The sequence below is a fragment of the Xyrauchen texanus genome, chromosome 10 (assembly GCF_025860055.1).
Source record: "Xyrauchen texanus isolate HMW12.3.18 chromosome 10, RBS_HiC_50CHRs, whole genome shotgun sequence".
Lineage (NCBI taxonomy): Eukaryota > Metazoa > Chordata > Actinopteri > Cypriniformes > Catostomidae > Xyrauchen > Xyrauchen texanus.
Window position 1 is genome coordinate 14,448,371 of NC_068285.1, and position 26,349 is coordinate 14,474,719.

Sequence of the window (26,349 nt, forward strand, 5' to 3'; positions counted from 1 at the left end):
GTTGCTGATGCATGTGCGTTTATGGCGTCTGATGACAGTCGATATATTACTGGAGTCAGCATTGATGTTGCTTGATCTTGCATTGAACAGACTCTTCAGCAGAAAAGCTACAAGAAATGTTTATGATTTCATTTAGAAATAGGCTGTTCTCCTGTTTTACCAATTTTATTTTTACTAACTTTTCACATTGATACAGGTGACCTGTCAGGCTGACAACATACTCCTATCTACTGTTGAAAGCCAGTGTGAGTATTTATTTTACACTCAACCCAATTAACCCAAAAACAATTATGTTCACACAGGAGGAAACGCGTTGATGTGTGGTTTAATGGGAAAGTCTGGACCAAAACAACATCGTCAGAAAATGAAGACAGGTAACAGTTCAAAACCCAAACGAACAGAACTGAAACAAAATGACGAGTGAAACATGACCATTTATTATTAGCTTAAGAATTTTAGAAAGGTGTTTGGAGGAAAATGGCCAGATTTCATGCAATTCGTCTCATTGGTTCACTGAGACTTGAGAAGACATCTGCTGTGGGTTGGAGATCTTCATTTTTGGGGTAACTGGTTAGCCATTACAATAAGATGTAAAATGGGAATTTGGCAAAGAAAAATGAACAGGCAGACCAAATAATAACAAAAACACGTTGCAATATTGACAAGTTAACTGGAAATAAATGGAGTAAAGAAAAACAAAGGAGTCCAACAGCTCTTTAAATAGATTATATATTACAGAAACAGATTTAAGTACTTACAAAACAAGTTTTAGCACCATATTTCCATATTTAGTAGAGAAATTGTGTCTTTCACTGACAAAAACAATGCTATCAGTATTGTCCTTGTGAAAACAAAACCCCACACAAACAACTTTTAATTCACAAATAATCTTTGTAGCTTTTCATTTCCATCTCTTTGTTTTAAAAAAAGAAAACAAAATACATAAAAAACTAGCAAACCATATTTCCCAACCATCATCAGATTCCTTCCCTCTCTTTCCTCTGTCCCTTCGCCACTGTTGACTGAAAATAAAGACATGTTGGTCTTTTGGTCATCTTCACATGCACTAAACTGTCCTGAGCCAGATGCATCTGAACTGCTTTGAAATAATGCAACTACCTGATATCACCAATAACTGATCACAAGCAAGTATACATCATACGGAGATGGCAGACTTGTTGTTTGGAGTTTAATTGACATATTTAATAGGCTGATGAGAAATCTACAGTAAATAATTACAAATGAAATACCACATGACTTTGTACTGCAAGTGTTTTGGTCATTCTTTAGTGAGCACCTGTTTGTTTCACAAAATAAATACAATACAATCTCATTATTTCTGTACAAATGCTTCTAATGCACAATTCCAGCCTGAACACTGTGCTCGTGAATGATGAACGTTTGACAAGTTCTGAATGCTGTGGGTCAAAATTACACAAAGCGTGCATTCAGTCATTTACAACCTTGAAAGATTGTTAGACTAAAGGCATATGTGTACATATCTGCATGTGCCTCATCTTTAAAAGGCTGAAGATATAATTGCTCCTGTAGAGGAACAATAACCAGCTTAACTTTTATTCACCATAAATACTGGACTGGTAAGTTGGCAGCATGTTCACGGCATGAATTCAAAATTCTCACAGATTTCATCAATCTATAATAAATGTACAACAATATCAAGTTCAATAAACTTTACACTGTTAATGGCTTTCATTGCATATATTTGGCCCAAGAAACAGTCGTTCAGTAAGTTACATTGCTAGTAAGATTTTATTACAGCACCGAAAGGGTTATTATTATTATTATTTTTCATTTAATGGCTTAACCTTGTAGTTGAAATATTCATCCATTCCTCAGTTTGAAGTTTTGTACCTGCAGATTCTTTTCTATGGTAATATGGAAGTGACGTGTAGGAAGGGGCGGAGCTTGCACAGGACTATAAAAGGAACAATCAGGCATGGAGGTAGGAAGAGTAACAGTGAGGAGGGGAGATGTAGGTGAGAGGGGGCTGGAACTGAAGGCGTTTCTGCAGAAGCTGACGCTTTATGGCAGTCGTATCTTCTCGAACACACTTCTGTCACGCGTCTTAAAACACCTCCACATTCGTCAATATCTTTTGTCCTCTCTTGCGAGAACGCTTCGACAGGGCTCTCTTCTCTGTTGTCCATCCATTGCTGGGAGTGTTTTTCCCTGGGCATGTACATGTGTGTGCAATTTTGTTTCACAACAACGTGTGTATGTATAAATGTATGTATGTGTCCCACCTCTTAAACTTAACATCAAATGTCTTTTTTAGTGTTGGCACATGGTTGTATTTATGTCAAGTGGATGAATAAGTGTGTGTGTGTGTGTGTGCTTAATGTGTGTGTCTTTTGTATTTGTGATTGTATTCCCCTTGCCCTCAGCATGTGTGTGTTTTTATCCCAGGAAACAGACAGGTCCCACTTCAAAACCAAATTTCTGATTGTCCTCCCCAAAGTCTGAGATCTTGATGTCCAGCAGAGGGAGCTGCTCCACCTGTGGTGTGTTCACCTCCAGCACTGTCCTGTCGAAACCTTTACGATACTGCAGTGAGTGAAAAAGAAAGATACATTTGAGTGGAAGGATTAAATACCTTATTATAAAGAACAAACAAAAGTGTAGCTATAAATATAACAGCAACTACCCAGCAAGACCAAACATTATCAACATTGCATTTAGGTTGCCGTAAGGTTACACTGCAGTTTCTAAAACTCTAGAAAACACACCTAAAACGAAATAAATAATGAAACCAAGACATAATTAGCAGTTTAAGTTTTTAGATTTAAATCAACCCATCCAATGAGTTTGAGAATCATTACATTTTAGTTGCAAATGTAACTTCTTATAAAACCAAAATAAAATGTGTAAAGGTTTTTTTTTTGTAACATTGCAATAAGGTTATATTTTAAGATTAGTAAATGCATTCAGTATCATGAACTAACAATGAAGTTGTTTTTACAGTATTAATTAATGTTGGTTAATTAATAAAAAATTGTAATAATTTGTTGTTCATAATTGATGTAAAATGTTATTATAAAAAAATATATGTTGAAATTAACATTAAACAAAATTAATAAATCCTGTAAAATAATAGTTTTTTGCTAGTTCATGTTAACTAATGTTGTTCAGTAATTTTTATGAAATAAGTGTTTATAGTGTGATATTTTTTTGTTGCTGACAAGGCATTGTTGAAGTAGAATAAAAACTACTTTAAATAAATGTTACTTATAAAAATTATAATATTTTTTTTTATAAAGAAAACATAACCAGACCAAACTGCAACTTTGTGAAATGTCCTGTTTTTTTTTAAAAAAAGGAGCACATGAGACAATAAAAAACATTACAAAAACAGTGCTTGCAGCGTTTCTGCAACATTAATGCTACATTTTTGTTTGTTCTGTTGTACGAAGAACACTTAGTAAGAACATCATCACAACCTCTTCACGACTTGAAGTTGTGCTAACTGGGTAGACAGCATATTAACCAAATTCTCGTTATTACTAGTTGTAATTAACACACACACGCACGCACGCACGCACGCACGCACGCACGCACGCACGCACACCCACACACACACGCACGCACGCACACCCACACACACACACAGACACACACACACAGACACACACACACACGTTGGTGCATCTATCCCTATGAGGACTCTCCATAGACATAATGATTTTTATACTGTACAAACTACAGATTCTATCCCCTAAACCTAACACAACCCCAAACCCTAACCCTCACAAAAAACTTTCTACATTTTTACATTTTCAAAGAAACATTGTTTAAAATGTTTTTTAATCTATTTAAATTATGGGGACACTAGAAATGTCCTCATAAACCAAATTTATAGCATAATACCCTTGTAGTTACCTGTTTGTAACATAAAAAAAGTCCTCGTAAACCACTTAAACCTGCCCATACACACACACACACACACACATATATATATATATATACAGTGAGGAAAATAAGTATTTGAACACCCTGCTATTTTGCAAGTTCTCCCACTTAGAAATCATGGAGGGGTCTGAAATTGTCATCGTAGGTGCATGTCCACTGTGAGAGACATAATCTAAACAAGAAAATCCAGAAATCACAATGTATGATTTTTTAACTATTTATTGGTATGATACAGCTGCAAATAAGTATTTGAACACCTGAGAAAATCAATGTTAATATTGCAATTACAGAGGTCAAACGTTTCCTGTAGTTTTTCACCAGGTTTGCACACACTGCAGGAGGGATTTTGGCCCACTCCTCCACACAGATCTTCTCTAGATCAGTCAGGTTTCTGGGCTGTCGCTGAGAAACACGGAGTTTGAGCTCCCTCCAAAGATTCTCTATTGGGTTTAGGTCTGGAGACTGGCTAGGCCACGCCAGAACCTTGATATGCTTCTTACAGAGCCACTCCTTGGCTATCCTGGCTGTGTGCTTCGGGTCATTGTCATGTTGGAAGACCCAGCCTCGACCCATCTTCAATGCTCTAACTGAGGGAAGGAGGTTGTTCCCCAAAATCTCGCAATACATGGCCCCGGTCATCCTCTCCTTAATACAGTGCAGTCAGCCCTGTACCATGTGCAGAAAAACACCCCCAAAGCATGATGCTACCACCCCCATGCTTCACAGTAGGGATGGTGTTCTTGGGATGGTACTCATCATTCTTGTTCCTCCAAACACGGTTAGTGGAATTATGACCAAAAGTTCTATTTTGGTCTCATCTGACCACATGACTTTCTCCCATGACTCCTCTGGATCATCCAAATGGTCATTGGCAAACTTAAGACGGGCCTTGACGTGCTGGTTTACGCAGGGGAACCTTCCGTGCCATGCATGATTTCAAACCATGACGTCTTAGTGTATTACCAACAGTAACCTTGGAAACGGTGGTCCCAGCTCTTTTCAGGTCATTGACCAGCTCCTCCCGTGTAGTTCTGGGCTGATTTCTCACCTTTCTTAGGATCATTGAGACCCCACGAGGTGAGATCTTGCATGGAGCCCCAGTCTGAGGGAGATTGACAGTCATGTTTAGCTTCTTCCATTTTCTAATGATTGCTCCAACAGTGGAACTTTTTTCACAAAGCTGCTTGGCAATTTCCCCGTAGCCCTTTCCAGCCTTGTGGAGGTGTACAATTTTGTCTCTAGTGTCTTTGGACAGCTCTTTGGTCTTGGCCATGTTAGTAGTTGGATTCTTACTGATTGTATGGGGTGGACAGGTGTCTTTATGCAGCTAACGACCTCAAACAGGTGCATCTAATTTAGGATAATAAATGGAGTGGAGGTGGACATTTTAAAGGCAGACTAACAGGTCTTTGAGGGTCAGAATTCTAGCTGATAGACAGGTGTTCAAATACTTATTTGCAGCTGTATCATACAAATAAATAGTTAAAAAATCATACATTGTGATTTCTGGATTTTTTTTTTTAGATTATGTCTCTCACAGTGGACATGCACCTACGATGACAATTTCAGACCCCTCCATGATTTCCAAGTGGGAGAACTTGCAAAATAGCAGGGTGTTCAAATACTTATTTTCCTCACTGTATATATATATACACTCACCTAAAGGATTATTAGGAACACCATACTAATACTGTGTTTGACCCCCTTTCGCCTTCAGAACTGCCTTAATTCTACGTGGCATTGATTCAACAAGGTGCTGAAAGCATTCTTTAGAAATGTTGGAGTTGATGGAGATTTGTGGGATGCACATCCAGGGCACGAAGCTCCCGTTCCACCACATCCCAAAGATGCTCTATTGGGTTGAGATCTGGTGACTGTGGGGGCCATTTTAGTACAGTGAACTCATTGTCATGTTCAAGAAACCAATTTGAAATGATTCGAGCTTTGTGACATGGTGCATTATCCTGCTGGAAGTAGACATCAGAGGATGGGTACATGGTGGCCATAAAGGGATGGACATGGTCAGAAACAATGCTCAGGTAGGCCGTGGCATTTAAGCGATGCCCAATTGGCACTAAGGGGCCTAAAGTGTGCAAAGAAAACATCCCCACACCATTACACCACCACCACCAGCCTGCACAGTGGTAAAAGGCATGATGGATCCATGTTCTCATTCTGTTTACGCCAAATTCTGACTCTACAATCTGAATGTCTCAACAGAAATCGAGACTCATCAGACCAGGCAACATTTTTCCAGTCTTCAACTGTCCAATTTTGGTGAGCTCTTGCAAATTGTAGCCTCTTTTTCCTATTTGTAGTGGAGATGAGTGGTACCCGGTGGGGTCTTCTGCTGTTGTAGCCAATCCGCCTCAAGGTTGTGCATGTTGTGGCTTCACAAATGCTTTGCTGCATACCTCGGTTGTAGCGAGTGGTTATTTCAGGCAAAGTTGCTCTTCTATCAGCTTGAATCAGTCGGCCCATTCTCCTCTGACCTCTAGCATCAACAAGGCATTTTAGCCCACAGGACTGCCGCATACTGGATGTTTTTCCTTTTCACACCATTCTTTGTAAACCCTAGAAATGGTTGTGCGTGAAAATCCCAGTAACTGAGCAGATTGTGAAATACTCAGACCGGCCCGTCTGGCACCAACAACCATGCCACGCTCAAAATTGCTTAAATCACCTTTCTTTCTCATTCTGACATTCAGTTTGGAGTTCAGGAGATTGTCTTGACCAGGACCACACCCTAAATGCATTGAAGCAACTGCCATGTGATTGGTCGATTAGATAATTGCATTAATGAGAAATTGAACAGGTGTTCCTAATAATCCTTTAGGTGAGTGTATATATATATATATATATATATATATATATATATATATATATATATATATATATATATAATAAATATTTTTTTCATCTTTTGCCTATTTATTAGTTGAATGAGGTGACTTACGGAGCAGCCATCTTCGAGGGCTTTGATGTATGGGTTAATCTCATAGCTGAGCTCCTCTTCATTGGCAGCCTGGAAGTGCAGCGCCCTCTGGTAGCCATCGTCTGCAGTGCGGTCAGCCCAGGCCACTGAACGGTGGCAGTGGTAGGTTAGGTTTTGCCGGGCCTGGACGCTAAGCAGCCGCAAGAAGCCCAGCTGGACTACACCCACAGGTTCTCCACTTGAGTCCACATATGAAAGCTAAAATAACAAAAAAAATATTATTTCATGGCTCACAATATAGTATTGATAAAGTGATCATTTGCGCAGCACAGATTTATTTATTTATTTTGTCTAAAAGGGCATTTAAACTGCAACCAGCAATTCAAATCTGCAGTATCCCACTACTGGCACTCCCACTGGCAGTTGGCACATTACTTTGTTGCATTTTTGCATAAAGTTAAACTCAGCTCAAATTTGTTTTATATGCGATGTCGTTCATGTAAACTCAAATGGCCAAATCTCAATGAAAATGAATGACTTTCAGTTGCTTTCTGTGTGAACAGCCCTTAATCGTAAAAGAGCTTTTGGTTCATGTATACATTTATTTGACTTAAATTAAACAGGGAAAAAGGGACACTTACCTTGCTGCCCTCAGCAAACTGACTGTACCAAGACCCAGGCTTCTCCTTTGGCCAAGAGTCGATCTTTATCTATGAGAGAATTTAAAACAAGTTAAATACAACTCGTAAATTTAGATCAGTCCTGATTGTAGATGATGTCTTAAAGCTGAAGTATGACATTTCTGTGACACTAGCGCCACCAAACAACAAAGTTTTCAAAACAGCTTTTGTGAATACCCCTCCATATGCCGTTGGACAAACAAAGAGATAGTCCTGCCCCCAACTCACGCCATTGGCTGAGAAACATTGTTGGGCCATGTCTAAGCTGGCCGCCCGAAACAAACAGAGAAATTTTCATAGTGCCACAGAGACACAGTGCTTATAGTTTTCAAAAATGTTTACCTGACTAATAATTGTCTCTGCATATTAAACTTGAATAAGAGAAAGTATTTTAACAGAGAAAAAGTCACATACTTCAGCTTTAATTAGTGATAGACCGATATATCGGCCAGGCCAATTAATTGTCTGATATTTGACCATTTTGCGATTACCGGCATCCGCCGATAACCATGTTTTCTTGGCTGGTTAACTGAAGTGTCAACTTTACATCGTGTTAATTCCAAGATCAAAAAATACAGTAGATTTGTAAATGTATAGCCAACACTTTCTGTTTTTTTATTTTTAAGTTTATGCAAATTTCAGTCAATATTGCAAAAAATAAGTGTTCTGATCTGATTTGCTTATGCTAAATTGTGTTTATCTGCATTTATTTTGGCCATACTGCTCTCTAGATATCGGTATCAGCAATTGAAATCCCCATATTGGTTAACCACTAGTCTTAACATGATGTAAACGTACATATGGGAAGTTGATACGTCCTGCGGTGTGACATTATGTACATTTTAAACGGCATTTTAATTTATTTTATTGTGCATTTTTTTATGACTACATTAATTGAGAATCTACATGGAATATTTTTATGTTTAAACATTAATTTGTCACACTACGATCACTTAAATAAACTAGTGAAGACAAATAAAAAAATATTAAATTGTGATCACTCACTGCACCACAAATATACACATTCGCTTGTACATTCATATACATTTTAACCTAACATTTTGATTATGATTACAATAAAACTGATAATGGACAGGCTATGCCTCAGCTATACTGTACATATACACACATGTAAAGGGGTTTTTGTCTTACATTTTCTACTGCTTTGCTAGGATACAAACAAGTCTCCCCACCGGCAGTGAAGTTGCAGAACACCTTGAAAGAGTCTCGGGTACAGCCTTGATTTGGGTCAATCCAATACTCGCCTGAATGAGAGAATAATTGAATAGATTGCAAACTACCTTTGACTGGTTATGGAATGTGTCAATCACACAGTAACCACGGCAATCATACCGTCTTTCAAGTCTGGCTGGCTGAGGTGGAGGTCCTGGCAGGTGCGGCCCGGGCTTTCCTGCGTTCCCAGCGGGAATCGCATGCTCTCGATCTCCTGGCGAAGGGAATTGAGTGATCCAAATATCTCCTCCATACCTTCACTACCGGTCATGGACGCTGTGCCTGCGGCATCGGCAGCCTCAGCATCAGTCTCAAAGAGCATCTTACTGGCATCAATGGAGCGCTTGGACTTCTTGGGGATCTGGATGGGCAGCGGCTGGATGACATCTCCAGGGGGACCCTAAAGTGAAAGGAAGTGAAGCAGAATTCAATCTCACGGCCAATGAATTCTTGTGCAGCATGTTTTGCAGCTAGTTTAACAGGGATAAAACTCACAGGTTGTCCTGGTGGACCTTGTACACCTTTCTGTCCCTTAGGACCAGCTCCACCCTGTACCACAGAGAAAAGAAATGAGTGTAATTCTAGTGTAAAATGACAAAATGTGACCTATGTATAATTCTAACTATGTATAATGTGACCCATTATGTAAAATAGTTCATGGTATAGCCTACTTTTCATATTAGTTCATTACATTTTGAGTATAAATTTTTAAGGAAGTATTACTCACAGTGGCACCTTTAGCTCCTTTGATACCTCTCGGACCCTGTAAGAAACATCACATCCATTCAGCTTTAACCAAAGTGATAAATGTTTTGAGACAATATCACTTTGCTGCTTCAGAGCTCAAATTTGTCTACAAAATCAAGAAATCAGTTAAAACGATACTCACAGGCATACCACCAGGACCGGCAGGGCCGAGAGGGCCAGTTCCACCAGACATACCCTAAAATGCAACACATTAAGACATGAAAAATATATACGCTTACATTTAGTGAACATCACACTCTATCTAAAAATAAAGTGTTGTTGAGGAATGTGGTATTGAACAGAGATAGTTTCGCATGTATCATGGCCCAGATGAAAGTTCTGCAGATTTTGATGTATGCAGGACTTCACTAGACTTTCCTTACCGTTTCTCCCTTGGGTCCATGGGATCCCTGGGGGCCTGGCATTCCTCTGTCTCCCTTCTCTCCTTGTTCTCCTGAAGGCCCAATCAGACCGATCATACCTGAATGTCCTTTCTCACCTTTAGCACCAGGGTCACCACGAAGACCAAGTAAACCTGGAGGACCCTGTGAGAAGAAGCAGCAATTTGGTATTGAATACGTTTCAAGAAACTGTAATTGTATTTTACTCTTAGTGTTTTTCAGGTATCATTTCTTGTAGAATGCAACAGAATAACAATACTCAATTCATTACTGTATATTTAATAATACAGAATGCCTCACCATAGGTCCAGGGGGGCCTTTCTGTCCGACAGGTCCTGGAGAACCTTGCTCACCCTGAAATACATGAACAACCAAATTAAAATAAATAATCGACAGCCCAAATATATATATATATATATATATATATTAGGGCTGTCGATTTAACGCGTTAATTCAGTGCGTTTAATTTTACTAAATATAACGCGTTAAAGAAATTCATGCAATTAATCGCAATGCCCCCGGACCGTAATAAGGAAGATTCCTGAAAAATGCCAGCTTGTAGTACCACCTGTTTTCTCCAGAGGGCAGTATGTGAAATTTCAGCTGTGTGGCAACACAAAGTTTATACAGTGAACAAAACAACCCTTCAGCAGCAGCAACACAAACATGCGTAACATTTTTGTTTTATGATGCAACGCACCCGAGAAGCTACACAAGCATGTCTGACACAGGTGTAAATTGACGGGTCCTTAAACAAGCCCTTATAATAAATCTCCAACTGATTGACAAATTCACTTGTGTAATGGATTGCTGTGAACTGTATGTCAATGACTGACTAATGATCAATAATATGGTAGTAAACAATACATTGTATTCTAAAGCCACTTTTTATATTGTCTTATTAATTATTAACTCTTCTGCTACAAGAATGTAATGCACTTTAATTATCTGAATACTGTTTTATTTTATTTATATATATATATATATATATATATTTTTAATATTTAAAAATAACTATGTATAATTATTTCATCATTATATATTTAATTATTGTTATATGAGGGGCTTTCTCAGCAAATATTTGTATATGCGATTAAATGTGATTAATTAATCGGGACACCATGTAATTAATTTGATTAAAATTTGTAATCGATTGACAGCCCTAATATATATATATATAGTCAGATCGTATTGGTAAATGTTATATTAGTTTTTGTCTATAAACAGAGGTTAAACAGATAATTCTAACTTCAATTAATGATTGAATGAGACGCATTCAAAGACCTTGTAAAATGACAATAAACACAAACCTGTTCATGCATATTTATAATAAAGGAATATTCCGGGTTTAATACAAGTTAAGCTCAAACGACAGCATTTGTGGAGTAATGTTTATTAACACAAACATTATTTAAACTCATTTTCTTTAAAATGGAAATTAATGGGGCCAATTTTTGAGGATTTAAAGGCAGTAATGTGAAGCTTATAATTTTATAAAAGCACACATTAATTCTTATGTTAAAACTTGTTTATTGTTTTAGCTGTAAAGTTGTTTAAATTGCCATTTTTACAGTCATTTTAGGAATTGTTGATATTTTTTAAAGAAAAGAAAGGGTAAGTCAATATATATATATTGGTAATCAATAGTATGCCACAAATTCTGTTGAATGAGCTTAACTTATTTTGAACCCAGTATTTTCCTTTAATACGGCAAGTTGCTACAATGCTCAGCAACCCTAAACTGCCTATAGAAAGGCTAATATTGTACTAAGAACTATATTACTTGGCAGAAGAATGGTTTAATTACAACGATTATAAATGTGAAGTTCAACTGTTTTTTGAATACTGGTGTCTTATATTGATGTTGCCATATAATACAATCAATAAGCCATTAGAGGCTGGGTCTTACAGGAATGTTACTACAGTTAAGGCGGTTTTAGGCAGTCTGCTTTGTGTCTCTTACCACTGATCCTGGCAACCCTCTTAGACCCTCAGTTCCTGGTTTTCCTGGCTGACCCTGCAGCCCCACAGGGCCAGTCTTTCCTGGAGGGCCATTGGCACCTTGATCGCCCTAAGAACATACAAAAAGGTGACATGATATAATGAAAAGAACTGTGGAGAACTTGTTTGTTGCAGGTGTATTCTCTCTGGATGACATTGTCTTACCTTGCTTCCTTTTTCTCCCTCACGGCCCTCTGGTCCCCTTGTTCCCGGAGGACCCTGAAATATGACCATTAACACGATTTAGAGTTCAGAAATTAGCATTTTCTCTAGGATCCTTTATAATATTGTGCGCATATCAGATGTAGTGTTACAAACTTCTCTTTAAGATTATTGCTGAAAGCTGCACTTGATATCAATGGAGCAGATTTAAATGACCTATTTGCAGTTTTACAGTGAAATGCAATTTTCTATGTAAAATTGTTGTGAAACAACATTAATGAGCCTTATAAAAACAATAAATAGCATCTCTTCCTAAATGTATATTACACTAGACTGCTGTACATCTAGATTATCTTACTCTCTTTCCAGGAGACCCAGGTGGTCCGTTCTCTCCAGTTGGTCCAGGAGACCCCTAAAGCCAAACAAAGACTTAATGAACTAATGTTGAAAACCCTTGAAAAAACACAGTATCTCTAGGATGTGTATTTTATAGATATGGGCATGGTAACTCACAGCTTCTCCTTGTTCACCGTCCTCTCCTCTTTCTCCCTTTGCTCCATCTTGGCCCTGTAAGAGAGCTCAGAAAGTAAGTCAACACTTCCAGTTTGGTGTTTTAGCTTTTAGCTATTTGTAAAATAGATGTATACAAATGATAACGTCATGACCAATTCAAAACCAAGCCTGGGCTCAACTCACTCGTGGTCCAACTTCACCAGGGGGTCCAGGATCACCAGGGAAACCAACAGGACCCTTAAAAAGACAAAAATCAAGAATGAAATAGTAATGGATAGATCTATTTCTTGTTTCAAGGATATGTCATGACAAATACACACAGGGTTTCCTTTGGGTCCGTCGTCTCCACCGGGGCCTTTTCCACCAGGAGTACCGGATGTGCCAGGGTGCCCAGCCTCGCCCTTCTCACCACGCTCTCCTCTGGGACCCTGTCATTGGATAAAATGAACAGAAAACCAATAAGGTGTTACCTGTGTCTTAATACAAGGGTTTTTAAGAGATTCAGCGATTGTTGATTAATATTATGGCTATAACAAGTGGCAGACCGATATAGTGGACAGGCTGATAAATCAACAAATAATTGGCCATTTTGAGATTACAAGCATTGGCTGATAAAAAGAAGTGCTATTTCCAAAATCTAACAACAGCTTAGCCAATAATGCATAATTTTGAAATTCAAGTAAATATTGTGTAAAATATATGTACATATATACTGTATGTGTCTCAATAACTATAATTAAATTGTATTAGCTTATATCATATATACATTGGCCACTCTGCTCTCTAGTTATCAGTATTGACGTTGGGCATTGAAAAATCCGTAACGGTCAACCAACCATTAGTTAAAATACAATTTAAAGCATCAATTCTCACCATTTTTCCTGGCTCTCCACCAACACCAGGAGGTCCAGATTCACCAGGCTCACCCTGTTTTTATAATATAGAAATAAAAGTTAGCATATGCTGTAAATCAGAACTACATCTTGTCAATCATGCGGTCAACATCTATGCACCAATCTGAACTCTTCTAAACTTGCCTTTTCTCCAATTGGACCTGGATTACCCAATCCTCCCGGAGGACCTTGAGGGCCCTGCAGAATGGAGGAACAGCAATGGAAACCATTCACATATCATAGGACACTTATACAGTATCTATTACAAAGCTGTCTGGAATACATTCTGATTGGTCAATAAGTGCATTCTACACTCAAATATTATTTATAATGTCCACTAAACTGTATAATTGACCGCTGTCCCAGGACACCGATAATTGTGAATGAGTGGTATCTACTTTGAGTCCTGATTGTCCTGTCTGGGATCATTTTGTGATAATGACCAAGTGTCTGTACATTATCTCTTACAAAAAGTCTCTATAACATTAAACTGTGATAACTGTCAAATATTACAGGTACAATTGAAGTTACTCACATCAGCACCATTAGGACCAGCTGGACCACGTGGTCCTGGTGGACCAGGAGGGCCCTACAGAAACAATCAGAAAAATACAAAGACTTAAAGAACTTTAAAAGGAAACAGAAACATTCACCCGAAGGCGATTCAAAGTCATATTTGAGTCTAAAATGTCACATACAGAGGAAATGTTCCTTTTACATGCTTATGAGTCTTTCAATCAAAACATTTTGGCTCACCAGTGGCCCAACATCTCCTGTCTCTCCCTTTTCTCCTGCAGGGCCTGGCAAACCCTAAAGGACATGAATGAAGAACAAATAGAAACCAAGCATCCATTATATAAAGTTTAATTGATAAGAGTCAATAAAACTAAATCTTTGCTACAATACCTGCAGTCCAATGGGGCCTGGAGGCCCAGGGAATCCTCTTGATCCTTCATCACCCTTAGAACCAAATGGCCCTTGCTGACCTCTTGCACCTGTCTCCCCATCAGCACCCTGAAGAGGGTTGAAATGGGTTAGATATTAAGCATGTTTTAGGGGGGAAAATGCTTATAAACCAATACAACATTTTGACTTGCATTTGTTTCCATCAAATTGGTATTGATCATTGTTAGTTATGTATGTATGATTATTCAAGAGATTCCTTTCACTTACAGCTGCACCAGGTTGTCCCACAGGACCATGTGGTCCAGATGGTCCAGGAGGACCCTGTAAATATCCAAATAATTGATTATAGACTGATATTGTTAAGCATGCAACAATTTTCAATGTTTTGATGGTAATTTCCTCACATGTTCTCCCTTGGATCCTTTAGCTCCCTTATGTCCTGGCTCCCCAACCTCACCCTATACACAAAACATACATAAAATAATATAGAATTAGTTTTATTAATATCAATTAATAATGCAGAGTTAAACAGAATTGATCTCTGACAAGAACATCCATAGGATTCTGATGATTTGAGATGAAGATATGAAGAGATCAATTACCTTGTCTCCATCCTCTCCAGAAACACCTGGAGGTCCAGCGGGGCCTGGAAGACCAACTGGACCCTGGATGCCGTCACGACCAGCTGGACCAATTGGGCCTTTCTCTCCCTTTAAAATGGAAGTTTGTTAGGTCTTAAATGATAACACAATAGATATACTATATCTTATTTAAGATAAAAGTATTTGGCCACTTTCTGGTTGATGAAACGTTAGTGGAACATGTCCACAATTAATGTTCTAAACTACACCTGTGGTTACTCTGCTAGGACATGTGTGCAAACTTAAGGTGAACTGGCTTAATACATCCTCTTAAAATAGCTTTTGCACCAGTCGCTTAAAAGCAATTGCAAAAGTGGCTCATAAAAGTGAAGTTAGTTCTGAGAAAAGCCCTAGAATCATTTGTTTGGAGATGCTACTTAGCTTTATATTTTGTTATCTAATGCAAGTACATTCATACATTTGTAGTTGAAATGTCCAAATACTAGAATAATAGAATAGAGCTGGTTATTGTTACAGATTTCCAGATTCGATTACATTCCGATTTTTATTTAATTCAATATCGATTCATATGGGTACATTTCAGATATAATGTCCATTTTGCATATGAAAGAAATTCTCTCCCAGCTTATGCTGTTAATTATACAGGGGAGCATCTAACTAGTTACATTATGAAAACATTCATTTTTAAAATTGTATTTTATTTGCTTTTATCATTTTGGTCACATTTTAGCTGCTTCTTTTTTTTTAAATGTACAAATCCATGCATTACATCAATAAATATGATATTATATTGCATTATTATATTTTGTTACATGTTTAATGCATAATTTATACTGTTTACAAGTATTTACATTGATTTGTAGAACAAGCGCTAAACATTGGTACTGTCTCTTTAAGAAATCCGGCATTACTGTAAAGAGTGTCTGTAAATGAGCTCATTTTAACAAGACAGGACTTTTTGTTTCCCTCATCTGTGCCATTAGTGATTAGAGTTAAATGTTAACGTTTTGCTGTTTTCGATCAACATTTGATGGTAAAGAACAGAAATGACAATGACTAATTGATGGCATGCATCTTGACTTTGGACACAAAGAACGTGTCAAACCAAATTTGAACTCTAAACACACAGCATCACTGGTGAGTGAAATCTGAACATTTACCAGCCAGTGGCAAATCACAGACATTTTTTTAATTGCATAGCGAGAAATTTGGTCTAATATGCAGTAGAGAGAGTTGAACATATAGTATGAGATTGATTTAAGATTTAGGGATTTAAGAATTGATATTGAGATCATTCAAATGAAGATCGCAATGCATTGGAAAATCTATATTTTTACCCAGTCCTACTCCAGATATTTTTGATGCTCCTTATGTGAAAAACTTTAGGTAGACACATACTGGCACTCCTTTTTCTCCTGCAGCTCCAGGGGGTCCCTGAGGTCCAGGGCGTCCAGGTGGGCCGACAGTGCCTGCTGTGCCAGCAGGTCCTCTCTCTCCAGGAGACCCCTGCACAGAAATGTAATTTAGTTAACGGACTGAAAGACATGCATATGATTCCTAAACAATTATGAATTTAGTTTTATATTGATAATACGATATGTGACATATTGCAATGTAAATTTTAAGTATTGATAAAATGTATGAAAAAATAATTATCTATCAATATATAATTGTATCGGCACAGCTCTAAATTTGACATCAGTCTGTCTGGCTTGGTCTGTAATCAAAGTGTGTATTCTGCTCTTGATATTTCAATAATATGATGGTTATGAGGAACATACTGCAGTTCCAGGTGGTCCAGCAGGACCTTCATTTCCTTTCAGTCCCCCGGTGCCCTATGGAATACATACATATTGAGTTAGAACATATTTGGGTTTATAAATCAGGTTTAGTGATCAAATATATCTAGAAAAGATGAGATGTTGTTCTATAGGGTAAGTTAAATATATGACACCTAAGAGCAGTTATCATGGTATCTATGATGGCAGTTTATGTCATATTACCGGTGTTCCTGGCAGTCCTCTCTCTCCTGGGAATCCTCTCAGTCCAGGGGGTCCGTCTTTACCAGGGCCGCCAGGAGGACCAGGATCTCCCTTGGTTCCCTCTTTACCAGATGGCCCAGAAAGACCTTGCTCACCAGGTGGTCCTGGGGGTCCTGAGTGGCCACGCTCACCCAAGGGACCAGTCTCCCCAGAGGGACCCTAAACAAGAACTAGATCTGAGTAAAGCTTGTATAGTTCAATATATATCTGAACTGATTACAAAACTTGATCTGGAAGGAATTTAATGAATGATCATTTATGAACACTGTTTCAACCACTGATGGTAGAACAAAACTCACCTGTGGTCCAACCACGCCTGGTGGCCCAGGTGGTCCAGTCTTGCCTTGGAAACCCTAAGAAAACAATAAAACCACCAAAACCACCCAATTTAAAATAGCTGTACATTTAAGTACTTAAGATGCATAAAACAAACCAAAAAAAGGTACGCACAACTTCGCCTCTTTGTCCAGGGTGTCCAGGCAGACCATCTTTCCCTGGGGGTCCCTTCACAAATCAAGTGACAGGTCAATCGTCAATATAGAAATATGAAAGTTTGAATATGATAAAACTGATAAACAGTCTCTTACAGGAGGTCCCTTTGGCCCAGGGAATCCATTTGCACCTTGGATTCCAGGCAGGCCCTGAAAGAAATGTGTAAACATTAAATAAATAGTTAAATAAAATCTCAATCCAAAATCTAGTAAATAATAAAATAATACAATTGGGTAGCTCGTGTAAACATACTCTCTCCCCTGCTGGTCCAGAAGGCCCGTCACTTCCTGATCCACCCTACAACATCAGAATGAACCAATCAGATATATACATATAATTTTTTCATTGTTGATAATATTGATGATGACAAGATATATTATATATTGTTTATACCTTAGCACCTGATTTTCCTGTTGACCCACGTGGTCCCCTCTGACCTCTGGGACCCTAGAAATATAAGAATAAAGTCTTAAAATGGCAGAATTAAGAATTGACCTTTATCAGATGATGAATGAAATGATCAAAGAAAACAGGTCCTTACATTTGGCCCCCTTTGTCCTCTTGTTCCAGGTTTTCCAATCAAACCCTAGAAAAGGAAAGAAATTTCTTTTTTTTTTTTTTTTTGCCAAAAAAGCCTGTGTAATTCTATACATTATTAGAGTACATATAGAAACACAATTCTATTTGCATGTGCATTCATGCTAAATGCTTACAGCCTACAAATCCTGAACAATTCGCCAAAGTGTACGATTACTGGGCTAAATGCTTGTTCTACCAGAACTACTAACATCAGACAGGCTAAATGGTTCTGAGCACAGTGAGTAATGGCTGCAGTAGCATTTCCACTTGAATACGGTTTGGTATGGTTTGATTAGTGACATGGCGTCTCATGATTGGTCACTTTCCCAGTCAGTTTATTCTCATCCTGATTTTGCAGCACTTCAGTGGAAAATGAAAAGGTAACCCAGATTGGTATGGAACAGCATGGTTATGAGAACTGTTTGGCCCAATCGATCTAAACAATCAAGAGTCAAGTTGAACGGAAATCTCACCCTTGCACCCTTCTCGCCATTTGTACCAGGGAACCCTGGGAAACCAAGGGAGCCCTAAAAATACAAACATCACGTTGATGAAAAAAAAACGGGTCAATTTGAGGAAAGACTTATAGCTGTAAATCATATAAAACCATTTGGGTTTACCTTAATTCCTTGCCTTCCGGGATAACCTGGAAGTCCAGGCACACCAAGTTTACCCTGGAATGACATAAATCATTTATGCCAGCCAACACTTTAAATATTTGAATTTTTTTTTATTTAATTCATATACATTTTTTTATTCAGTAAATATAAAAATATAAAATTTGAAAGTCCAAATTGCATTAAACAAAGTTAGCAAGCATCTTCAATTTTATATATTCAAAGTTACCTTCTCTCCCACCACGCCGAGTAGACCGATCTCACCAGGGGGGCCGACACGACCCTTTGGACCCTCAGGACCGTCCTCTCCTCTAGGGCCAGGCACTCCCACTTCTCCCTGTTAGTGAACAACAATGATACATCTAATTTTAAACTCATAGACGTGGTATAATGTAAAAAATTATATTCTTGAAAGAACAGTTCACCTAATATCGACTTAAGCTTCTTTCACGTGAAGTGACTTGCAATATGAATCATATAAACTACTTTTATTGTTTTGGAGATCAATAGCACCTGTTCCAATTCAATTTCACTTATGGCAAACTTCTCCTTTTGTGTTCCATGAAGAAAGAAAGTCACACAGGTTTGAATTTATATGAGGATAAGTAAATGCTCACAGAAGTTTAATACATTTTTGGGTGAACTATCCCTTTACTCTAGTACTATATGAGCTAATTTAAGGCAGAATCACAAAGTTCTGTGGGCAGTTGTAATGGGCAAAGTACTGCCACTGTCAACCTGCCACCTGAAGCAACTTTTATACCCCTTTTATTTCTTCTGTATCACAGAAAGTTATTTTCAGGAATATCATATTAATTGATGAGCTTCTATTAACTGATGTGTAATGTTATATATAGCATACCCTTTCCCCCTTTACACCAAAGTCTCCTTTGATTCCAGGAAAGCCGTCCTCTCCCTGAAAAAATTTTTTGTAAGTAAACATATACTGATTGACACATTGTTATTTATGCTGACAAATGACACTTACCTTCTCTCCCTTATGACCTTTCAGTCCACGGATACCTTGAGTTCCCTGTGAATATCATGATATGTTCACCATGTTATCTACATTTACATTTATGAACATGGCAGACACCAAATGTCAGTGTAACAATTAAGAGTAGACATTAATCAAATCAGTAGGAATTTCTAAACTTACAAAGTAAATATTTTATTGATAGATACCTATACAAAAAATTGTCTATTTATATATTTTATTTTGCATCATTTTATCACTAATTTGTTGTAGTGAATATTTATGTAAATATTATCAATTTTAAATCAAAACAAAATTGCTCCCATGTTTTTATTGCAGTGCCATAATCAAGACAATAACAGGCAATTAAAAACAAAGAAAATCAATTTTAGAAAAATAGAGAAAAATATTTAAATATATTTAATATATTACCTTAATTCCCCGAGGGCCAGGATAGCCAATAGACCCCTGAGGACCATTTGGACCCTGAATATGAACAATAATAAAAACATATTTTTTTAACATTAGTACTTCTAAAATCTGCTGGATGTGCAAAGACAAATCAAATCTATTTGTGGTTAGGCTCCAAACTTCTTTACAATATGATAACATATCTTTATTATATACCTTTGTTTTGATAGATTGCTGCATAGATCCTCTGATGTTAATTTTACATCAGAAGTATACAAAAGGTTTAAAAACAGTTTGCCTCTATTTAAGTTTACTTTACAACTCCTTAAGAAGAACTTTACTGTGCACAAACAAAACAGATTTCAAAATAATCATGAAACAAAGTGGCCACACCTGATTTCCTTTGGTTCCACCAGGGCCTTCTTTTCCAGGATGACCCTGTGGCATAAACATGAACATTATTTACCACAGGATGTAATACCTCATACAATGTTCTCAAAATAATTTTTGTAGCGGCACATTAAAGACACAGAGAATTGATCTAGAATTATTTATTCACACTAAATGAAAGTTATTAATTCACCAAACCAACATGACTTCTGTTTTTAAGCTAATTAAAAAAAAAACTCTTAACACTTACGGCTGGACCGTCAGCTCCAGGCATCCCTGGCAAACCTGGCTTTCCAGTGGGTCCCTATTAGAAGTCATACAAAAATGGCAAACATTTTCACTTCTAAAGACACACGCATTGAAAACATTATGATCTCTGTATACGACTGAATATGTATGTTCATATATTCTTATCGGATGCATAGAGCACATTATGTAAAGCACAATTAACGATTATTATATTTACATTTCTGCATTCTGCGTTCTGACAGGATAAACACTTACTTTCTCTCCTGGTGGACCATGAGGCCCCTGTGGACCAGACGTTCCCTGTTGCACAGAAAAGCATGAATATCAAATACATTTCAAATGTAATTTTTCCTAAAGAGTAATACTTTTTAAAGTCTTATACTTTAAGAAAACAAATGATCTAAGAATGTAAGAAAGTGCATTGGTTCTGAGGGTTTGTCTTTTGATTGTAATCAATTTAAGGTGAACAATTAGTCATCCCTCACCTGTGTTCCTAGGGCCCCCTGCTGTCCTGGAGGACCTGGCTCTCCTTGGGGTCCCTTAAAAAGAGTGACAAAGAGAATGAGTATGTATAAATGAGGAGCGACATTACATGTTTTTTTTGTATGTCATTTAATTGTCTTATTTCTTCTAGATGAACACCAGAGAACTCTGTTTTACTTACCAAGTTTCCTTTTGGACCATGTGGACCATCATTTCCTTGAACACCCTGAAAGAGGCAGATAATATTGATAAATTAAGCAAAGGAAACATCTGGATATCCATGCACAAATATCATCATACTTCTGTTTATAACTGTGTGCTGAAGATTTGCAGATCCTTGGTACAAATTTGTGCTTTTTGTGTTTTAACTTGTGAGTAAGCATGGTGCACAACCACAGCAATTAAAAACTAACTATTTTTATAAGACTACTTATTGCACAATGTGACAGGGCAGAGGGCAGGGCGTGTGTTGTTACAGCCCGGCCCCGCCCTCCTCCGCTCTACACTCTTCCTGGGTTTCGGCACCCATATAAAGCAGTTCAATGGAAAGGAGGCGAAAACCGGCTTGACTATATAAATAATATTTTAATATAAAACAAAACAAAAAGACACAAACACACATATGACAGACAGCTGCCCATAAACATTCTCTCTCTCTGTCGCACCACCATCCGCAGTCTGCCTTTATCCCTCTCGGAGGCTTGATTAGCCTGATAAGGGACCAGGTGTGTAAAATCAGGTCCCGGCCCCACCCTCCGCCCTCCACTCTGTCACACACATGTATAAATTCAAATAAGTTGAATTAATTCGATGAGTACTCACAGGAGGTCCAGGAAGTCCAGTGGGCCCTTTAGGCCCCAGTAAACCACGGGGCCCCTACAGAATGAGAGAGATAGACATGGCTCATCAACAATTCTACAAAATACAATTAACACAGAGCCTTATAAGGCACAAAATGAAGCGCAAATACGAGTTAAACAGGCTTATAATATCATATACACTGTCTTATGTGTGTACAGTATCTGACAAACAAAAACACCCACCGGTTCGCCTGGAAGACCCCTGGGTCCGACCTCTCCATCATCTCCCTGAAAATTAGAAATTAAATAAATTAATAAATAAAGAGCAGGAGGTCACAATTTTTATGTTTCACAGAAGATATTTAAGAATTGAAAAGCTTAAATAAATGACCTATGTGTGATTGGCACAAATTAAGTTATCTGTTAGCCAATCAGCTTGCTCACACATGATATGTGAAGCCAATCAGCTTACATGTTGTAAGTTGATCCTTTGACATGATATCTGGCAGCCAATCAGCTTTTATAGTCAACATTTAAATTTGCTTAGTTTGCGAGTAAGCCAGTTTTACTGCAGCACGTCAGAGATTTTCTGGAGAGTTTTCTCTGAAACCCTCCACCTCCCCAGCACCACATTTCTAGTTCTGCTACATGGGGATTGCATTTATGTCTATTTATGTCTATACATGTCATACATGCTTGATTCAGCATGTCTTGTGTTTGTCTAATTGTGCAGCTGCATTTCCAGTTGCTTAACTTCACCAATATCCAATCAATATGTCACACCCACATTAACATGCTAAATCATTCCGAGAGTTGTCATGACTAAACTATGAAGAACTATAAACTGGCTACTATCAGTTTACTGTAATAACACAATAGAAAAACAAAATACTTGAGAAGTACCCTCTCTCCATCCTCTCCAGGGGGTCCTGCGGGTCCCATTCCTCCAGTTTGACCCTGTATAAAACAAGACACAAATGCAATTATTATTATTTTTTGTATTATTATTTAATTTGTTTGAATGTAGATATTAAACATTCTTTAGCTCTATTCTAAATCCTAGTGAGTTTCCTGGTCTTCTCCATGAAGGATACAAGCAACGATGACTTTTGGTCCAAAAGAAATTGGCACATGCTGTCTAAGTTTTGGAACAGAGTTAGTTATTAACATTACAAAGAAGTAAAAATGCCAGCACTTACGCGATAACCTTTGTCACCAGGCAAACCAGGAAGGCCATCAAAGCCACGGTCACCCTAATAAAGAAAGACACACACATACAAGGACTTAAGAGTTGAGGATGCTTGCCCAAAAGACTCAAAGGTCTAAGCAATAGCCAAGGATGGGCCGGGCTTGGCCTGGTTAGACCCAAGCCCACCCAGAATATTAGAGATTATTCTTTGACTTAAAATATATATTCATGAAATAGTTCATAAAAAATGCATGAATTCTGTTTTCTGAAAGTGTGAAATAACTGTTTGAATGTGCTGCTTCTCTGCTGTAAATGAAAATATGATAAAAAATTGGGGCCGAAAACTTGGCCCATCCATTTTTATTGAGGCCCACCCAAAAGTAATTTCCTGGCTACACCCTTGGGTCTAAGTCATTTACATGGAGTAGACATTAGATACATACAGCTGAAATAAAATATAAAAAAATATAATAATACAATGTATCACACACAAAACACAGCTTTACGCAACCTTAATTCCGGGCTCTCCTGGCATTCCTCTGCCCCCATCCGCACCGGCACGACCCTGTAGAAAGAGTGGTGTTTCTATTGTTCGCTTGGCAAAAGTCAGATCACTTAGTGAGCTATCATTCATGTTCTGAACAATCATGAATAACAATCCCAACAAACACTTCTATCAACAGAATGGAAGTTAGATAAATTGAAGTAGACTCACCCTACGACCAGCTTTGCCAGGAGGACCAGACAACCCTTGAGGACCTCTGGGGCCCTACAAAACAGAGGAGGGACACATGATAAATGCCTGAAATGTGAAGGTTGTTTCTTTAGATTCTGTTTGTGTTACAAAACATAAATAATAAATGAACAATGCTGTCCTTCTAATATTCTTGAGAACATGACCAAGAGTCATAACGGCACAGGAGGTTACCTGAGGACCAGGGTCTCCACTCTCTCCCTTAAACCCAGGACTTCCAGGTGTTCCCTATTATAAATGTTAGTACAAAAATAGCACATTAATCACATTAATAACATTATTAACACAATCTAAGTTATCCACAGTGTACATGAATGAACTAATAAATACATTGATTAAATTGAATTACATTTTCTTCTTACCGAAGGTCCGGGACGGCCAGTAAAGCCCATTGGCCCTGCCGGGCCCTTCAGAGCAAGCTAGACAGAAGAAGATTACATTAATTTCATAATTAAGATTCATGAATAAATCAATCATTAATGAATTGCTGAAAGTAGAGTAAAAATATATTATTAACCCGAGCTTGAGACAGAATGGCTTGAGCTTGAGCCTCCTGTGCTGAGGCCATGGGCCCTTTGTCGCCCCCACTCTGTCCAAAACGGAACTACAGGAAAAAAGAAAAAAAAAGGAAAAAAAAAAAGAGAGAGAGATTTGCAAATTAAGAGCTTGACATAAACTACATTTATTTCAATCAACTTTTGGATGTTTAGAAAATATTTCATAAACTAGACTACAATAAAAGCAAACGTTTAACAAGCACAAAATACATATATCAATTGCTTAAATATTATGTAAGGCTGACATCTAGTGGTGTGAAAACTGTGTGAACATTGAGCATTGAGCATTACTATAAGTGGTAGCATTTACAAAAATATACATGACAAATAGAGTGAAACTAGAGGATAGAGTTTGCAACAATTGCCAAAGGTTACAATTTTAGAGACCTGGTTATTGAAGTAGAGTAGGATATGGATGGTAACAATATATCAAGTCAAGTGGTTTTTATGTATATATGTATGTAGGTACAGAAGAGAGTGATTCAAAACAATGGTAAAATAGAGCTGGGTGAAAGAGAGAAAGAGGACAGTATACTTACAGGAAGCATGACTGAAGTTCCTGGAGGTCCTGGGACACCATCTGCTCCAGGTAGACCAGCCTTACCAGGAGGACCCTGTAGACACAACCAAATCAAAAATAAATACATGCTATATGCAGTACTTCTCACTACAGTTAACACAATATAAATGTAAAGCACTGGAGTTAAAACTGCACTGGGAATTACTGAAAAACTTAGTAAAGCAATATGCATCACCATGTATGCAGCAACACACTCAGAAAATAGTGTCAAAAATAAAAACGTTGGATACATACTCACCCTCTCACCTGGATCACCAACAGAACCAGGAGGTCCAGACGGGCCAGAGGGGCCAGGGAGACCCTAACATAGAGAATCAGAAATTAATTTATTTTTATTACATTTATATTAAATAAAATATTATTTTACGTAATTACAGTGTATATTTTACACAAACCAGCAAGCATAATCATGAAATTTAAATGCCCATTTTGCTAGCAGTAGTTAATTGAAATGTATAAGTATATATACACCGATCAGCCACAAAATTAAAATCACCTGCCTAATATTGTGTAGGTCCCCATCGTGCTGTCAAAACAGCGCCAACCCACATCTAAGAACAGCATTCTGATATGATATCCTTCTCAACACAACTGTACAGAGCGGTTATCTCAGTTACCGTAGACATGAGAATCCCAGGAGATCAGCAGTTACACAAATACTCAAACTAGCCCGCCTGGCATCAGCCAATCGTGTGGCAGCAGTGCATCATATCATGCAGATACGGGTCAGGAGCTTCAGTTAATGTTCCATCAAAACCATAAAACCATCAAAAATATGATCTCAGTGATTTGGACCATGACATGATTGTTAGTGCCAGATGGGCTGGTTTGAGTATTTGTGTAACTGCTGATCTTCTGGGATTTTCACACACAACAGTCTCTAGAATTTACTCCAAATTGTGGCAAAAACAAAAAACATCCAGTAATTGGCCGTTCTGTGGATGGAAATGCCTTGTTGATAAGAAAGGAAGAGAATGGACACAAAGTCTACAGTAACTCAATTGTGGTGAGAAGAACATCATCTCAGAATACTATTCTGAGATGCGGGTTGGCGCAGTTTTGGCGGCACAAGGGGGACCTATATTACACAATATTAGGCAGGTGGTTTTAATGTTGTGGCTGATCAGTGTATGTAAAATGTGTTTTTTTTTTCTCTCTAAATTATATTATAGGTTCCTCCTGGTTAAAGAAATCAGAAAAGGGGAATAATTTGGATGTTTCTGAGGTCTG

At 37.8% G+C, this 26,349-nt stretch overlaps 1 protein-coding gene across 3 annotated transcripts in view; it reads right to left on the reverse strand.

Moving 5' to 3' along the window:
- Positions 1–259: 259 nt before the first annotated feature.
- The window catches only part of col11a2 (collagen, type XI, alpha 2), a 58,155-nt gene continuing 32,065 nt past the window's right edge, over positions 260–26,349 (reverse strand). The window contains exons 11-65 of one of the 3 annotated variants that reach the window (XM_052135945.1): positions 25,358–25,420; positions 25,079–25,153; positions 24,500–24,586; positions 24,345–24,401; positions 24,157–24,210; positions 23,944–23,997; positions 23,740–23,793; positions 23,239–23,292; positions 22,943–22,996; positions 22,283–22,327; positions 22,062–22,115; positions 21,421–21,465; positions 21,242–21,295; positions 21,012–21,056; positions 20,758–20,811; positions 20,511–20,555; positions 20,139–20,192; positions 19,719–19,763; positions 19,593–19,646; positions 18,960–19,067; positions 18,734–18,787; positions 18,587–18,640; positions 18,076–18,120; positions 17,928–17,981; positions 17,787–17,831; positions 17,630–17,683; positions 17,493–17,546; positions 17,342–17,395; positions 17,004–17,201; positions 16,782–16,835; positions 16,399–16,506; positions 15,001–15,108; positions 14,803–14,856; positions 14,666–14,719; positions 14,399–14,506; positions 14,249–14,302; positions 14,028–14,081; positions 13,637–13,690; positions 13,473–13,526; positions 12,920–13,027; positions 12,783–12,836; positions 12,600–12,653; positions 12,445–12,498; positions 12,090–12,143; positions 11,887–11,994; positions 10,224–10,277; positions 9,906–10,067; positions 9,665–9,718; positions 9,503–9,538; positions 9,271–9,324; positions 8,896–9,175; positions 8,695–8,807; positions 7,504–7,572; positions 6,884–7,120; positions 260–2,565 (exon numbers count right to left, since the gene is read on the reverse strand). In XM_052135945.1, the coding sequence (XP_051991905.1) occupies positions 2,419–2,565; positions 6,884–7,120; positions 7,504–7,572; positions 8,695–8,807; positions 8,896–9,175; positions 9,271–9,324; positions 9,503–9,538; positions 9,665–9,718; positions 9,906–10,067; positions 10,224–10,277; positions 11,887–11,994; positions 12,090–12,143; positions 12,445–12,498; positions 12,600–12,653; positions 12,783–12,836; positions 12,920–13,027; positions 13,473–13,526; positions 13,637–13,690; positions 14,028–14,081; positions 14,249–14,302; positions 14,399–14,506; positions 14,666–14,719; positions 14,803–14,856; positions 15,001–15,108; positions 16,399–16,506; positions 16,782–16,835; positions 17,004–17,201; positions 17,342–17,395; positions 17,493–17,546; positions 17,630–17,683; positions 17,787–17,831; positions 17,928–17,981; positions 18,076–18,120; positions 18,587–18,640; positions 18,734–18,787; positions 18,960–19,067; positions 19,593–19,646; positions 19,719–19,763; positions 20,139–20,192; positions 20,511–20,555; positions 20,758–20,811; positions 21,012–21,056; positions 21,242–21,295; positions 21,421–21,465; positions 22,062–22,115; positions 22,283–22,327; positions 22,943–22,996; positions 23,239–23,292; positions 23,740–23,793; positions 23,944–23,997; positions 24,157–24,210; positions 24,345–24,401; positions 24,500–24,586; positions 25,079–25,153; positions 25,358–25,420 (4,107 nt within the window). In that variant the 3' untranslated portion in view covers positions 260–2,418. The remainder of the gene's footprint in view (positions 2,566–6,883; positions 7,121–7,503; positions 7,573–8,694; positions 8,808–8,895; positions 9,176–9,270; positions 9,325–9,502; positions 9,539–9,664; positions 9,719–9,905; positions 10,068–10,223; positions 10,278–11,886; positions 11,995–12,089; positions 12,144–12,444; positions 12,499–12,599; positions 12,654–12,782; positions 12,837–12,919; positions 13,028–13,472; positions 13,527–13,636; positions 13,691–14,027; positions 14,082–14,248; positions 14,303–14,398; positions 14,507–14,665; positions 14,720–14,802; positions 14,857–15,000; positions 15,109–16,398; positions 16,507–16,781; positions 16,836–17,003; positions 17,202–17,341; positions 17,396–17,492; positions 17,547–17,629; positions 17,684–17,786; positions 17,832–17,927; positions 17,982–18,075; positions 18,121–18,586; positions 18,641–18,733; positions 18,788–18,959; positions 19,068–19,592; positions 19,647–19,718; positions 19,764–20,138; positions 20,193–20,510; positions 20,556–20,757; positions 20,812–21,011; positions 21,057–21,241; positions 21,296–21,420; positions 21,466–22,061; positions 22,116–22,282; positions 22,328–22,942; positions 22,997–23,238; positions 23,293–23,739; positions 23,794–23,943; positions 23,998–24,156; positions 24,211–24,344; positions 24,402–24,499; positions 24,587–25,078; positions 25,154–25,357; positions 25,421–26,349) is intronic. The other 2 variants (XM_052135946.1, XM_052135947.1) reach the window with 2 other exon arrangements.